The sequence below is a fragment of the Cydia fagiglandana genome, chromosome 4 (assembly GCF_963556715.1).
Source record: "Cydia fagiglandana chromosome 4, ilCydFagi1.1, whole genome shotgun sequence".
Taxonomy (NCBI): Eukaryota; Metazoa; Arthropoda; class Insecta; order Lepidoptera; family Tortricidae; genus Cydia; species Cydia fagiglandana.
Window position 1 is genome coordinate 21235871 of NC_085935.1, and position 17789 is coordinate 21253659.

The window sequence follows — 17789 nt, forward strand, 5'->3', positions numbered from 1 at the left end:
CGGCTCTAAAGATTTCGATGAAATTTGCTATATGGGGGTTTTCAGAGGCCATAAATCGATCTAGCTAGGTTTTATCTCTTGGAAAACGCGCATTTTGGAGTTTTTTCCCGAGCAAAGCTCAGTCTCCCCGATATTTTTTATTTAATAATAATATGATGGTTTAATCAAAATAGGACTCCATATTACACTGTTAAAAGGGAAATCGCCTCGTGGTAGCGATATCAGCGGTAGTTTTTTCCCAATTTCCGGCGAAGCAAATTGGATGTGTTAAGAGATTCGTACTGATAACGCGAGGGGGAAGCTCCTATTAGTGGATGGAGCTGTTCTTGCCGGGCCTTACTGTAGTTCCAAATACTTGCTGATACGTGCGTATACTACGTATTCTAGAGTATTCTATGTTAAGTATACCTAACCAGAAAGTAACTTATAAAGTATATAAGCACGTGTCGAATAAGGTGCTAAAATCATAGTGGTTAGTTGTGAGCTGTTGACCTAGCTTCGTGCGCTCCCTGTTAATCAACATATTAAAAATTGTAATAAATATATTTAATTACTTATTGATAAATTTTGTAAATAACCTTGTAAATTGTTTTAAGTATGAAAAAATAGATACTGGCATTCAGGCCATAAAATCGGCTGTATAATGGCTCGCTTAAAAATAAAGATCGTTTTCTTTTCAACCTCCTGATTTCTAAAATAACATTATTTTCGCCTGACTTTAAAAATAATTAGACAACACAACATTGCCATGAAAATAGTCTCTAAAGTTTTCTTCCTAAAAATAAACATAGCGTTTAAAGTGAAAGGCTTGTGAAGATGAATCGGCGCACTCTTATTTAGCCGGGGCTTAGTCGCGGTGTCCACATAAATTAGCGGGGCCCGCGCAGATTTATCTCCCGGAAAAAACCTGATTAATCACTACATTCAAAGACGCCAAGTCACGACGCAAGAAATAATTAATAGCGGGCCACTAATGTGCCTTGAGTTAATTTAAATTGCTTGAATTAAAAGCCTAGTGTACTGGAAATAATTAAGAGGGGGAGTTTTTTGATAATGGCAACCAATTTGGTTTCATGTGAGAATATTTGTTTTACCTCGGACATGTATATGAAACTAAGAAGGTGTTTTTGTATATTTGTGCTCACAACCGCTTGGGTAATAGTAGATTGTGTCACAAGGGGGTAAAATTACATATTTATAGCGAGAGCGTACTCAATGTACGGTCAACCAAGAAAGTGGTCTACCACTTTTCGACTATCAAACATATGATAGAGTCGAAAAGTGGTAGTCCACTTTCTTGGCTGACTGTACGCCCTCTTATTATGTTCTCTTGCGAAGAATTTTAGCTCTCTTAATTCCGATCACTGACTATTATACGGAATATACTGCTTGGTAGGCAGACTATTAAATCAATTAATAAATCGATAATTGCTTTTTTATGAATTTTTCTTTCACAATTAATTTACAATACAATGCTTCCTCAGAGAACGTCGCAGGGTGTATTGAAAAATATTTTGAAACAGAAGCGGCGATGTATTCATGAATATTGATGTAATCGTGAATATTCAACGCGGCGACACTCGGAATTGAAAACAGGAAGCAAATTCAGATTTGAAAATATTATACCAAAAACTATAATTATCCGGCGCATTTCATCATCATAATAGTCAAAAAACATCTATCTACCTAATACTGCTGGACAAAACTTCCCCCAGTGATTGAAAATGGAGCCCTCTCTCCAAAACATACCGTGCGAGTGAAATATACGTAAATTAACCCATAAAACTCCAAGTACTCATGACTGCCTTTTTGTGACACAAAAGATACATAGGTATCATAGTTCAAAGATCTGAATATGCCTCCAGACCGCGACCGCGGCTAGTGGCGGCCGGCGAAATCCACTCCGAGTTAGCATAAAACACGTCAAACCTATCGCCGCTCAAAGCTCCAATGCAGTCGGCTTTTGGGACTAATACGATAGAGCATTTCAATCCCAAATACACTAATTTTTGCGCACACTCTGCAAAACCAAACGTTGCGCCAACATGCAGGCTAGAGATTCTTTACGTTTTGATTTTGTGACACTTTGATACAAATGCTCTTAAAGCCATGGTGTTCAGTGTCTCTTACGAATGTTGGTTTCCCTATGCATATGAGTTTTGGTCTGATGATATCCCATTGGTAGGTTAAATAAAACCGGGCAAGTGCGACTCCGACTCGCGCACGAAGGGTTCCGCACCATAATGCAAAAAAAAAACAAAAAAAGCAAAAAAAAAACGGTCACCCATCCAAGTACTGACCACTCCCGACGTCACAGATTATATAATAGTTCTTACGAACAGATACTTATCTCTCAAACAAAACGCAAATACCTACCGTTTTGATACCTACACAAAAATACAATGGAATAACCTTCAACGCGCAGCTCCCCGCACCGCGCGCACCGGCACAACGCTAGGGTTGCTGACGCTTAGAAATGATAAATAAATACCTACTTAAACACGGAGTGAAATAAAAGGAAAGCTAAATCTTAAATTATACCTCATATTCCAATTATGCGTTAGTGTTTGCGAAATAGTCATTTTAAAAGGTCATATGTCCCTGCCTTAACCGCAGTGTTTACGCCGTTTTATAAACCGCGCAATAATCACAGCAAGAATTAGTTTTAAAACTTCGTGTAATTTAAAACCAGATAGAGATTAATGTTACACAATAAAGAAAAATAATAGAAACCCCATGAATACAGGTAATTAATTATAAGTTAACCAGAGCAAAAATGTGTAGGCACTTTCCGGTGTAAAGTTAACTTACTGTCGTTAAAATAAACATTTACCAAAATAAATTAAAAATTTGCTACCTATTTTAAATAGATAGATATCTAAAACTATACATTTGTCATACATAATAAACATTACATGTTTAATTAAAGAAATTCAATAGTAGGTAACTACTACGTAGCTTGTAACTATCGTAAAAATTGACAGTGCGGCGCGCGGTGACGTACGCGCGTGTGGCAACCAACTGGCTTGCTTTTCTACCGTGAACGGGAGCAGATTCGTAGGTATAAATCCGAGCTCGCGCGGAGAGTTCCATAGGCCTGCCGACGTTGCTTAACTTTGGTCAAAAATCACGTTTGTTGTATGAGAGCCCCATTTAAATCTTTATTTTATTCTATTTTTAGTATTTGTTGTTATAGCGGCAACAGAAATACATCTTCTGTGAAAATTTCAACTGTCTAGCTATCACGGTTCGTGAGATACAGCCTGGTGACAGACGGACGGACGGACGGACGGACGGACAGCGAAATCTTAGTAATAGGGTCCCGTTTTATCCTTTGGGTACAAAACCCTATAAATGTAACTGAGTCAAAGAAAAAATCTGGTCTCTTGAATTTTTAGAACAATCAAAAGTGGAACTGAACTGGAGGACTGCTCTTTTACTAAAATTAGGAGCAATTCCTTTTCTATAATATTTTTATTAACTTTTTTGCAAACTTTAACCACAAATATACAGACACAATCAATTGTTTCAGTATACTTTGAAACTAAAGAATAATTAATAGGGTATAATTGCAATGCCGGAATGGAGTTTCCGTAAGGCGCGAGTAGGGTCCAACCTGAAATATGCGGCAGATTCCTGCAGCTGACCTGTATCCACACGTATTGGCTCGCTTTTCCTGTGGCATAAGACAGTGAAGCCGAGAGGGTAATGCAGGTGCTGGGCATCCCTGCGTTTCCTTAATTCCGTCCCAGGCGGTGTAATGTATGTTACACCATAAATCGTCTGCAATAGACGTAAAGGGCAATGATGATAATTGCAATGATCTGATTTTTATGATTCTGATTTCTACAGTAGGCCCTGAAATGTCATTAACTACACTTTCTTCTTTGATATTTACAAATACTCTTTAAATCTCTAATGAGAAATGTGATAAGAGACTGCACCGTTCCTATCCAATATCACTCGATTGATTAAATTAAGATTATCTTTCGTTGTAAGGGAAACGATCTAATATCGAATGTAATCTTCTTCACAATGCAGTCGGCTTTTGGGACTAATACGAGAGAGCATTTCAATCCCAAATACACTAATTTTTGCGCACACCCTGCAAAACCAAACTTTGCACTAACATGCAGGCTAGAGGTTCTTTGAGTTTTGTTTTTGTGACACTTTGATACTAATGCTCTTAAAGCCATGGTGTTCAGTGTCTCTTACGAATGTTGGTTTCCCTATGCATATCAGTTTTGATGATAACCCATTGGTAGGTTAAAAAATGTAACTGAGTCAAAGAAAAAATCTGGTCTCTTGAATTTTTTAGAGTAATCAAAAGTGGAACTGAACTGGAGGACTGCTCTTTTACTAAAATTAGGAGCAATTCCTTTTCTATAATATTTTTATTAACTTTTTTGCAAACTTTAACCACAAATATACAGACACAATCAATTGTTTCAGTATACTTAGAAACTAAAGAATAATTAATAGGGTATAATTGCAATGATCTGATTTTTATGATTCTGATTTCTACAGTAGGCCCTGAAATGTCATTAACTACACTTTCTACTTTGATATTTACGAATACTCTTTAAAAGTCTAATGAGAAATGTGATAAGAGACTGCACCGTTCCTGGGTCAAACAGATCACTGTGTTACGTTCTTTCCTGTGGACATACACAAAGTTAAGGGCTATAAAGATTAATTTTCTTATTGAACCCTTATCCACGTAAAAAGGTCCTCCTTTTATTTACAGAACTATGATAAAATCATTACTTACATGCCCACAAGCTGTTAACTATTGCCCACAGGAGAGAAAACTAGCGTGTTCGCGCGAACTGTACATTTTTCTCCCCTGTGGGCAATAGTTAACAGCTTGTGGGCATGTAAGTAATGATTTAATCATAGTTCTGTAAATAAAAGGAGGACCTTTTTACGTGGGTTAGGGTTAAATAAGAAAATTAACCTTTATAGCCCTTAACTTTGTGTATGTCCACAGGAAAGAACGTAACACAGTGATCTGTTTGACCCTCCTATCCAATATCACTCGATTGATTAAATTAAGATTATCTTTCGTTGTAAGGGAAACGATCTAATATCGAATGTAATCTTCTTCAGAATCACGGCGAGCAACGAGCGATACAATTTTCTTGTAAGAATCTTTCGGATCCGATCGGACAATGCAGACGAGTATGTATTGTGCTGAGATTGAATGAGATACATTAGGGAACAGCACTGGCTCGATCACGGCAAGGTTCTTGTGTATCGTAAAACCTATATTACCTATTGTAAAACTATAGTCTAATACTTTAACTATAGTCCACAAGCTCAACATGTAATTAAGTAACAGTAACTAGAATTTTTGAGAAGGTATGTATTACTATCTTGTCACTTGAGAAAGAGTTGACAATCAACGTGCAATGGGACACTGCTAGCTACTAGCCAAGTCATCTTAGCTAGGCCTCGCGACATTGGAGTATTCGACTCTGTAGACAATATATCAGGGAAAAGCAAAATATCAACTTGCGTGTAATGACCTAAAATAAGGTACACACCACGTTTACGTTGATGTTCGTTCGAGCATCTCGCTCACTCTTATATAGTTCGACCCCATTTCTTATCACCACACAGACACCTTTTTCTCAGGCCTGTCAAACGCGACAAGAAAAAAGATTAACATTGAAAATTGGCTCGGTATTTTCTAAGACGAAATATTGCTGTCTGCATTAAAAGCATAAAGAAGAATATTGTGCCAAAAATGGAGTAAGACTCTGAGATAAATGAATGTGTCGCTTAACTCTAAACTCGGATACCTAAATCCATTCGACCCTCTCAACAAATATGTACCCTATTACCTTTTCTTAATAACAAAATCGCATAATCTGACATATGAATTTATCCGAGTATGAAGTTAAGCGACACAAATAGACAGCAACCACTGCTACGATCTCCCACGCAAGAAAATGCCGCATTTATCGGTGGAGATATACAGGCTGGCCAACTTGGAGGTATACAACTTTTTTTGCCGCCATTTTGTTTTGGCGGCAAATATGACAGTTGTTGCATGAAAATTACTTTGTGTAGATACGGCAAATTTGTTATGGAGCGTTTACAAGAAGGGGACACGTGTCACGCGCCACGAGCCACAATAGAAACATTAAAAATAACGTTTCCCGGTCGATTAATTTCGTGAAACGGTGACATTGACTGGCCCCCAAGATCGCCTGATTTAACAGCTCCTGACTTTTTTCTGTGGGGCTATCTAAAGGGACGTGTCTATGCTAATAGGCTAACGAACCTTCAGCAATTAAAACAAAATATTCGAAACACTGTCGCTGAAATAACGCCAGAAATGTGTGAAAAAGTGATGAAAAACGCGATGAAAAGGGTTCGCATCTGCCATGCTGCTAGAGGTGAAAATTTGTCTGACATTATTTTCCATGTGTTTTCCAGTCCAATTGCTGACCCTACATATTATATTTAACAAGGAATACTTAATATTTTTTATGTTTTATAGAATAAAATTTCAAAAATAAAGTGTATACCTCTTATTTGGCCACCCTGTATTATCTAGAATATAAACAAAACCTAAGCTTACTTTCTCAGTTTCAAGCGGTAAACTTGTAATAACAATATCGAAAGTTCTCCCACAAACCTCGCACTCCTAATTAAAATATGTCTGTTACAGTTTTCCCGACTTTCCAAACTAATCAACGTGAAGAGCTCGGAGCTCGCGTGTCGCCCGCCCTTAAAGGGATAGTGGAGATATGAGGTTCCATAACGGGTTTTATTGCGGCGAGAACGGCATTCATTACCTCGCGATTTATGGCCGGGCCAGCGGTCACTATGAATATAAGAGGTCACCTTTTATCCTTTCTGATAAATTTAATTCGCTGGAATATTGACGATGGTTATTGGAAGTTTTTGATTTGAGAATTGTCAAGCTCTTAAGATATGACTACGCCTAGACGTATTGTTTTACATAACCTTTAATGGCTCCTCTGCACGATGGGCCAACGCCGGCCACTCCAAGGGACGCATTTATGCATTAGAGGGAGCAAGTGATATTGCTATCTCATTCTACCGCATGGCTGCGTCCCTTGGAGTGGCCGGCGTTGGCCCATCGTGTAGAGGAGCCATAAGACCATGTACTAGTCGATGTAGCTACTTACAAGTTCCGCAGTACAGTCAAGCAGTCATGCACCATGCTGCACTACATGCAGTATGGTGCTATAACGTCTATAACGCATGCCATAGGGCCCGCATTCGGGGAACTGTTTTCACTGGTCGACAGGGCCCGCTTGCAGGGTGCGGGAGATTTCCATAACGCATGCCATTAGAACGCTTTATATCGACCAATGAAACTGACGGCTCGATTCGGAAAATGAATTAGATTTCTACTAGACTTCAACAAGTTACGATATGGATAATTTAAAGATATTTGTAAGATATTTGTAGATATGACAAATTTGACGTTTCCGCGATTCTGGAGGTCCTCTTGAACGATTTCGACAAGTTATGACTTAGATATCCAAGTCACATCTAGTCGATATCTAATGTAGATCTAGGTGATCTCTAAATCGTCTCTAGATCTTGTGATTATCTCGAAATCCGAATAGGCCTGTATGCCATGATTGCGTAAGGCTGAAGAGATCTTGAAACTTAGGGAACAATCAAGATTATAAATATTATGTCTCTTTTCAGAAAACATACTTAATAAATAGCCCAATTTAATCTTCTACTACAATATAAGTTGACCTTCAAATTGAATTCCAAACCGCCATAATCATTACGATCGTTTCATGGAGATTGTAAAAATTCGGCGGTAGCAATTAAAAAGCCGTGTAAATCAGTTTAATGCCCGTCCGTACGTGTTTGGAACGCGTGTTATAATAATAGGCATTAAGGTATTATTGCGCCATAACTCTTCCGTCCGTAAAAATACGCGACACGGCTCAGAGGGCCTACTGCGAACCACGTTCGACGTGTTGCGTCTCTGTCGCACTTGTAAATTCGTTCATAAGTGTGACAGGGAGGCAGCACGTCGAAAGTGGTTCGCGGTAGGCCCTCAGGTGGCTTGTGATGAACGAAATGTACGTAGGCGGCGGTTATAGGAAACATTAGTTATTTGACAGTTGAAAGATAGTGTGACAATATTGGTTCACGAAAAGTCACATTTTTGCGACGGCACGCGTGACTTTCAGTTTCCTCAAAGCACTTCGCACATAGAGTCGGTCTAAACTAACTTTGCAGCGACTTGAATAGAACATTGTGAAGCAGTGTCATTATAAACGTCATGTTTTCATAAGAATTTGACATTATTGAGGACATTGCGCACTTTGTCATTTCAAATGCCAAGCAGAAAAAGCTTAGCCCAACTCTAGCCAATATCAAAAGCCTGTGCTTTTGCGCATTGCTTGTGCAATATGGCATAGACATTGTTAATCTAAAAATTATTGTAGATACTGTGTTTTAGATATACATACAGGCTGGCCAAATAAGAGGTATACACTTTATTTTTGAAATTTTATTCTATAAAACATAAAAAATATTAAGTATTCCTTGTTAAATATAATATGTAGGGTCAGCAATTACACATGGAAAATAATGTCAGACAAATGTTCACCTCTAGCAGCATGGCAGATGCGAACCCTTTTCATCGCGTTTTTCATCACTTTTTCACACATTTCTGGCGTTATTTCAGCAACAGTGTTTCGAATATTTTGTTTTAATTGCTGAAGGTTCGTTGGCCTATTAGCATAGACACGTCCCTTTAGATAGCCCCACAGAAAAAAGTCAGGAGCTGTTAAATCAGGCGATCTTGGGGGCCAGTCAATGTCACCGTTTCACGAAATTAATCGACCGGGAAACGTTATTTTTAATGTTTCTATTGTGGCTCGTGGCGCGTGACACGTGTCCCCGTCTTGTAAACGCTCCATAACAAATTTGCCGTATCTACACAAAGTAATTTTCATGCAACAACTGTCATATTTGCCGCCAAAACAAAATGGCGGCAAAATAAAGTTGTATACCTCCAAGTTGGCCACCTGTACTTGATATTAGACACAAGCCTATCACGTGCAAAATAATAACTAACAAAACCGATGTGTGTTTATTTTTCTTTACTAATGGATGAGACGTTGTGTTTCCCGCGGCGCAATTCGGGAAATGAATTAGAGATTAACTAGATACGATATAGTAAAGATATGTGACGTCCCACGGGTAAAGGTACCTTATGGCGGTTGGCGCTTACGCTATTATTAACGCCGCTCTAATATTATCGCGGCGCTATGCGACGTAAGCGCCAGCCGCCTTAAGGTTCCCTTTTTCGTGGAACGTAACATATCTTTACTATTTCATATCTAGTGAATCTCTAATTCATTTCCCGAATCGCGGCGCCAGTCGCCATAAGGTACCTTTTTCCGTGGAACGTCACATATCTTTACTATTTCATATCTAGTCAATCTCTAATTCATTTCCCGAATCGAGCCGCCGCTCTTAAGATCGTGGTTAAACATCATTTAAAGCAATTATAAACCTAGCACTTCTGAACGTGAACTGTTATTTTTTTTATAAGTAATATATAGTTCGTTTTTTTTTAGCATTAGAAAGAACTCCACAGAAACAAGCATGCAGTTTTTATCAGGCTCTTTTGTTGTTAATAATTATTGAATTATCTAATGTAGCATGGTCAATACATATAATTTACTTCAAATTATTACCGCTAAAAGTGCCGGATTTGGAACCACAAGCTTACTTCTGCGAAGTTCTTTCTAATTCTAAAAAAAACGGACTATAAGCTTAGAAACACTTTATTAAGCTTATAATAATATATACTAAGCTATCAGCCATATTCGAACTTTAAGATACGTCAAATCATAGATATGGAAACGATATAGATTAGATATGTCAGTGTCAAACAAGTGTCAAAAGTGACGTTTTTGTTTGAAGAAACGTCGCTTTTGACACTTGTTTGACACTGACATATCTAATCCATATCTTTTCTAGATCTATTAACTGACGTATCTTAAAGTTCGAATTGGGCCGTATATTATGTGCTACTCTTTTTACTCTGCGAACTCTGCATCGCAAAATCTGATGGTAGAGTAATTGCCCTAGAATGAGGAATCGAGGAGGTAAGTTCGTCTCAAAGTGTCGTTAGTGCGCCCGCATGCGAGTCGTTAATTAGCCGTCACGTCGTCGCAACTGCCGTACGCCTTCGTGGTTGCAATGGCTGCTCGTAGTGTTAATCATATGTGTCTCAAATTTGAAATGCCGTCATATCAATAAGCACTTGTAAAGCTATTTAGGACGAAAGGGGACGTGATCGCTTCTGCATACATACATACAAGCTAGGAGCTTGTAACAATGTGTATGGAATTTGTTTATCGCTCTTATGTTTAATAATCAAAATATTAAAAAGAAAGATGGGACATATATCGTCCGGCAAGAAATTGTAGAAAACTATTAAGGGAGCCACTTCCTACGTAACTGACACTATTTTTACGTAAAATGCTTAAACAATTTAGTATAGGTTTGTTTTGTTTTATTTTAGTTAATTTCTTCAATTTTATGTCGGACTATAGCTATGATTAATATAAGTACATCAAAATAGTTTAAATATATTTTCTATAATATCAATATTATCTAGGGAGGGAAATAGGGACTACTTGTACGGAGAAGCGGCCATCCACTGTCCTCTTAAACAGATTAAAAATAATTATTTACTAACAACTATTTACGTGAAATTTTTGACATGGCGTTGACGATTCTTTATTACTTCACTGTCACGTGACGACAAAAAGGTTAATTAATTTCTATATTTTTAATTCCTTTTCATTGCGTCTGAGAACAATTTTACGCGAACAATTCAAACCTGTAGAACCCTGTACCTACCCGTTATAATTTAACGTTGTAATCACGTTTTGAATCGAAATGAGATCGAATTGGAGACCGTATTTATTGACTGAGGAAATTAGTCATTTTGTTGAATAATTCGTATTGTTTCGGAGGTATTTTGGGACTAGAATGCCTCTTGAAGCGTTTTAGATGATTAAATTTGCTTTGTTATATCAAGAGTAAATGTTGAAGTAAGTAAATATTAAATGTCTCATCTAATTAGGGATGCTTTCAATTCTGACACACTCTGTGCCTCATTAAGACAAATTGGAATAATTAATTTTATACAACTATACTCCCGTTATCACGAGTACAATACAATGGTATGGTATTCAATACGAATAGGGGCTATTCATAAATTACGTCATTTCAAATTAGGGGGGGGGGGGTCTATAGGTCTAGATATCGGATGACGGTAGCATGAAGTAGGAGAAAAAGTGGTCATTTGAAGCATGGTTTTTGGATGATTCCGGGAGGGTCCAAAAATCGTCAAAAATCGATGACGTAATTTATGGATCCCCTAGAATGGAACTGCACCATTTAATTATCGTGTCATGCTCTTGCGCTTGAAACTTTCATAGAATGTATCGGCCACGACAACAGGCGATAGAAGAGTATGATTTAACCGATCTCCAAAGAATAATAGATCAAAATATAGTTAATTGCCATAAAGGTGCAATCACTTTATGCCCGCTGAATGAACTGACGTATACGGGTGTGAAAATAAATGTTACAAAATTGTATTTACTGTGCAATATGATAAACTATTTACGACCGTCATGCGTGTTCGGGCATGTTGTTTGTCAGAGAATATTTAAAATACACCTATCGCAAAATATATCACTGGGTTTTCAGTTTTTTTGTCGTAATATCGGCTGTCACGGCTCATGTTAACCCTCATCTGCTCATCGCTTCAATAAATCTGCGTACGAACAACATTCTGAATTCATTTCCTGCTAAATTTGAAACCTAGCTATGCATACTGGGTGGTTTTGAACAAAGGACTAAACCGACAAGTTCATTGTAAAAGCTATCAATTTGGAGATATTTCGAAATATGTTTATAAATAATTTTATTTAATTTGTATCAGTGTAAATCCTTACGTACTATAAACGAAGATTTGAAATAAAATAAAAAATACCTAATACAAAATTAACGAGTACATATCTATGCAATCCAATACATGAAGTCTTTTAGGGTGATGTCTGGATAGAGTGGATAGTTATGGGAATAAAACTATTGGCTGCTTCTTGTCAATCTCAATTAGAATTTGAGAAGGATTTACTTTAATAAAGTGGATATAATAGCAAGTTGAGAGGTGAGAGTGTTATTTATTTATTTATTTATTTAGTATTTAGTGTAGTTATTTCGGGGGTTGCAGAAAATTCAATAGAGTTCGACCGAGCTAACTCTGCACGACATTTGCAATGATAAAGTGTGCTATTATTGTCACATTTCTATGAAAATATAACATTTATACTGGCACTCCCTCACTTTTTTTGTTCAAGTCGGTGCCAAGCTTAATCGGTCCCTAGTCCATCTCCATCCTGTATATCACACCTACAGTCCTACACGTGTTATACATCCAATAAGGAATAAGGAAGCGAAATACTTTATCCTATTACCTGTACACATTCCTTTATAATCAAGCAAGTGAATAACTTTTGTACTATAACGTATTCCTTTATAAGCAAATGAGATAAGTGAACGAGCGAGTATAGTCGGTTGAGGCGAAACTTCGTTCATTAGAAGCGCTTTCAGGCTGCCTCGTGACTCTTGCCTCGTGCGAGGCAAATCAAGTGATACTCGGCTAGTGGGTATGCCGCTAACCAAATCTATCGGTTATATAAATCGCGTGGAATTAATATCAAGTCAATATCTAGACACGCGGCAGCGTGTCAAGCCAAGTTCAAGCAAAGGAACTGGCTAGCCAGCGCCGAGTGTAATATTACACGAACCACTTGGTTGGCACCAACTTTTGACCCTTCTATAACTCAAAACATCTTTGACGTAAACACATAAAACTACGTGTGTTTAATTATATCCATAAGGATATCTAGAAGCCCAAATTTCATGAAGCTAGCTCAAACGGTTATAAAGGTATGAAGGTCAAAAAGTCGTAAATTTTAAGACTGACTTATGACTTATAGTACCTAAACCTAACCTACTTCCAGATGACCTAGAAGGATGAAATTTGGAATCCAGCTTGGTTATTGTGTGTAACCGTAGGAAAAAATCTAAAAATAAAATAAAGTTAAAAAATAGGGGGGGTCCCCATACAAAAAAACCACTTTTTATTGGGACTGACATATAAGTACCTAAACCTAACCTACTTCCAGATGACCTAGAAGGATGAAATTTGGAATCCAGCTCGGTTATTGTGTGTAAGCGTAGGAAAAAATCTAAAAATAAAAAAAAGTTAAAAAATAGGGGGGGTCCCCATACAAAATTTTTTTTTTATTGTAGCGTTGGAACCGTTACAAGCAGATATTTGAAACTACCCCAATATATGTATTATTATATTTGCTATATTAAAATAAAGTTCAGTCAAAAAATAAGTGGTGTCCTCATACAAAAAACTTGTAATACGCTCTAAACAACCGGCCAACGGTGTGTCGTCGGCGGCGCGCGGCACCACATAATTATACAAAGAACAGAAGTAAAAACCATACAGCGGAAACACAAGAAAAAACATTAAATCTCAATACCTGCCTAGTTTTCTTTACAAAAAGTATTGATATCCCACCAAAAACATAAATGTAAAAAAGGAGAGCCAAGTTCAATACAAAAATTATGCTTGGCTGTGGGGCTCGCCGCAAAAAGAATGGAGATCTAAATGAGTGCCACTGCCAAGTTCTATGCAAAATCCAAATATGTATTTATAGGAACAAAATAACATTATAAACAAGTATTAAACTCTATTTCTTTGCTTTATTGGATACCTATAACAATTGCTGTTATTTAAAAAAATGAGAGATCTTAAAGTAGGTTAGATTTGGCTTGGCCAGGTTTTATCAGAATTACAATATAAATAAAATGATTGATATAATGAAAACTGGCCAAGTCAAATCTAACCTACTTTAAGATCTCACATTTTTTTAAATAACAGCAATTGTTATAGGTATCCAATAAAGCAAAGAAATAGAGTTTAATACTTGTTTATAATGTTATTTTGTTCCTATAAATACATATTCGGATTTTGCATAGAACTTGGCAGTGGCACTCATTTAGATCTCCATTCTTTTTGCGGCGAGCCCCACAGCCAAGCATAATTTTTGTATTGAACTTGGCTCTCCTTTTTTACATTTATGTTTTTGGTGGGATAACAATGACATGACCGAATAATGATATGCCATGAAAGTATTCAAACGATTTCAAGAAATCGTACGATTTGAAAGTGAGCGAGAGAAATCTGAGAAATAAGCACTTGAGTAAGTACCTACCTACCTATTATAGTTAGAAATAGTTCGAGTCTTATGTGAGTTATTTTGAAAGCCTGTACTTAAAATGCTTCAGAGTATTGTTCTTAAGTAGTGTTTAGTATTTCGGAGAGACTCAAGTGAATTCATGCTATCTAACGGATTTCAGTTTACATACATACATATTGTACCGTCGTTATAGGTACATGAAAAGTCATTTTCTAATTGTTTTCATATATTTGTCTATGTTTCTTTATTTTCCTATGCCTTTTTATAATTGTCAAGTTCGTAGCATTGTCACTGAAGCATTTAATTCAAAATCTTTGTTAGATGAAACATATCCATTTAAAGTCGTAACTCGGTCGCATTGCTAGAGAAAAAATCTATAGGATTTAATAAATATAACTTACAGTAATTATTTGGTATTAGGTCCGGTTCGGCGTCATCATGATCAGGCCTCTTTATGTCCTCGACGGGCGCAGGGGCCATAGTAGCGCGCACCGCGGGCGCCGGCGGCGGTTTGGCTCGCGATCGGCGTCGGCGTGACAGCGCGCACGCGCCGACGAGGAGCGCACAGGCGCCGGCGCCGAGCCCGAGCGCGCCGACGGCGCCTGCTGTGCTGCCTAGGCCGAGCCCCGTGTCGGATGCTGCAAAAATATGACATTATTATTTTTTTAAACGGACTATTTTTCTATGTAACAACATCAATAGTCAAAGAGTCATCGTACCAACATAATTATTAAATATTAACCTTTTATAATAACCTAATAATTACAGTCCTTACAATAAAACAGGTTTTAACAGATTATCATAATAATATACATAACTCTTGTTGAAAAGTCTTATTAATTATCCAATATTTTACGGAATCACCGATTCGCGGGTAGCGAAAATAATAATCAATAACAGTTATCGCTTGCAATATGACGATCTGCTGAAATACGTTTCAGAAACCATATTCCACAACGTTTCCAAATATAAGAATAAAATTTACAACTCAATTTTCTACCTTGTTTCGTGGACACTAATGTCTCGACTTGTACGTTAACAAAACACTTAATTTTCTTCGCTCTGCTGAGTACTAGATTCCCAAAACATCGAATAGAAGTGATGTTTCAGATGAGTTCGAATGTTCACACCGTATTGGTGAAAGAACTGATAGCGAAGCTGAGAGAAAATTATTGTAACATTCTTCAAAAATGCCTGGTGGCTGTATTGTTTTACTTCGTTGCTCGCGACCTCCGACATTTCTAGAATAAATATTATTCCAACGCTGAAATAATACATTATAGCAGAAGACGAGCTATCAAGGTTCCTCACCGCTTATATTCTAAAGGATTCATTGTAATAAAAAAGGCAAATCAAATTGGAACGACTCAGAAAGGAACAGGAGTCAGAATTAGCATTTTGTGTAAAGAGTTCCACCGTGGGACCGAGATCGCACCGTTAATAACTTAATTGAAAAGGCTGGGAGGGGGGGTGTCACAAGGAGTAGCATAATTGGATTTCGCGTCATTTATGCGCCGGTGATGCAGTTCGATCGCCATCGAACAAAAAGTTCGCTCTACGGCTCTAATTAACTCAGGTAATTAAAGCTAGAACAGACAGGAGCCGGGGCGCTCAGTTTTACTACGATGTCAACGGTGGGCAGACTTTATGGCCAATATAACTTGGATAATAACTCGAGCCTCAAACGTTTAAGGCTCCAAGAGACGACTCGTATGTCAGGTGAGGCGATGTGTCCGCAATCCATTTCGGCAAGTGCGAAGTTTTAGAAGCAATTAGCAGTGCTCTGAGCCGTCGTCGCCGCGGCACTACGCCCCGGTGCGGACCGCGGCATATTACGTGCACATGTGACAACTTCGCGCGACTTGTTACTTCCAAACTTGGCACAACATGTCCCTGCTCAATTTCGACTGCGACCACGCTAATGTGGATTGCAATAAATTCAGTAACAATGCTAGCAAAGTTAAGCGCGTGGCCACATCAGTCTCGGCCGACATCTCACTAAGTGGGACAATGAAACGATTTGGCGCAGTCGGCGGGGGATGCGGGCTATTTGTAACTTCAATAATTAATCAAGGGTTAGGGCAGGTGCTCGCGGCGACGATACTCCTTCCGGGTCCCTGCACGCATAAATCATTCATTTCGTACAAATTAATGTAAACCTTCTAAACCCAAATTTTACCCGGCTATTCGTGATCTTTTCAATTCATTGGAACCAATTTATAACGGCAAAATATTATAAATATCTGGCTAGTTGGTAGTTGGATGATGATGATGATGTTTGGTAAAAACTATCCTTTCTCGGGCTTCAAACTCCCTTCTACCAAATTTGACCTAAATCGGTTAAGTTACTTATGCATTTATTCTATAATATTAGTAGGGATGTTGATGAACCATATAAATGTAATATTATCTAACAGAAAAATAATATTCCAACCCCATTTGAGAAAAGACTTTATCATGAATCTCAAACAAGTATACATGAATATGTGCGGAATAGTTTGACATTACGCACAGCGATCATATGATCACCAGATATGTCCGCATGTGATCGTCAAAGGCCACTCGCATCTTCGAGCATACTCAACGTCCGTGTTCGCTCGCCGAAACATTTTAATTCGACACTGAAACATCCATATGCGTGGTCGAGTTGCTGACGCAAGCCACGCGTATCAGCGTATACTTGACCTGTGTGTTCTCTTGTCAATCGGACGCTCTTCCAGAGAGTATACTAGTAGAGTGTTGTGTTTGATAATGATAATACCTAGATGCTGCTTTAAATTGTTAATTTTCCCCACGAGCAAGCTTAGCACAGGAATGCCGCGACCTGTACCCGTAGACTCCCTATTACTCTAATTAATCAGTGCCACTTGCACAATTCCACTAACCCGGGGTTAACCGGTTAAACCTCGAGTTTCCATGATTACCAATACAATTTGATACTGGGTTAACGGCTTAACCGCTTAACCCCGGTTTAGTGGGATGGTTCAAGTAGTGCTTGGAAAAATACGGATAGGGCTGCTCTTATGCTAAGCCTAAAAACACATTGTAGACACATTCTTTTGCAAACCAATCTAGCCGTTTTCTTGAAGTGGCTTGCATTCTATTATGCAATGTTAAATTACAAGACGTTCTAAGTATAGTATTATTTTAATAGTATATATATTAGTTTAGTCCACGGAAGATTTACTTGTGAAAATTTAATCTCAGGCAATTTTCAAAGCAGCGGTAGGATGCAAAGACTTCCTCAAGCCGTCTGAGCCCACACGCGCTTGTGGGATTATTCTAGCTGGCTAATAATTAATGTATCGCGGCGGCGTGTTCGTTACTGCGTCCTAAATCACCAAACTCGCTTTTGCAGGTAAGCCCTTATTAACGATTTTAAAGCTAACATTTGAAAACTGTGAAAATAAGACATAGGGCCCGATTTGGATTTTGAAATAGACATCTATTAGATATCTTTTAGACATCACC

At 37.9% G+C, this 17789-nt stretch overlaps 1 protein-coding gene across 1 annotated transcript in view; it reads right to left on the reverse strand.

Moving 5' to 3' along the window:
* Window positions 1-17789, reverse strand: part of LOC134664041 (nephrin) — a 586846-nt gene that overhangs the window by 21869 nt on the left and 547188 nt on the right. Inside the window, exon 15 of the mRNA XM_063520605.1 lies at window positions 14720-14956. Coding sequence (XP_063376675.1) covers window positions 14720-14956 — 237 coding nt within the window. The remainder of the gene's footprint in view (window positions 1-14719; window positions 14957-17789) is intronic.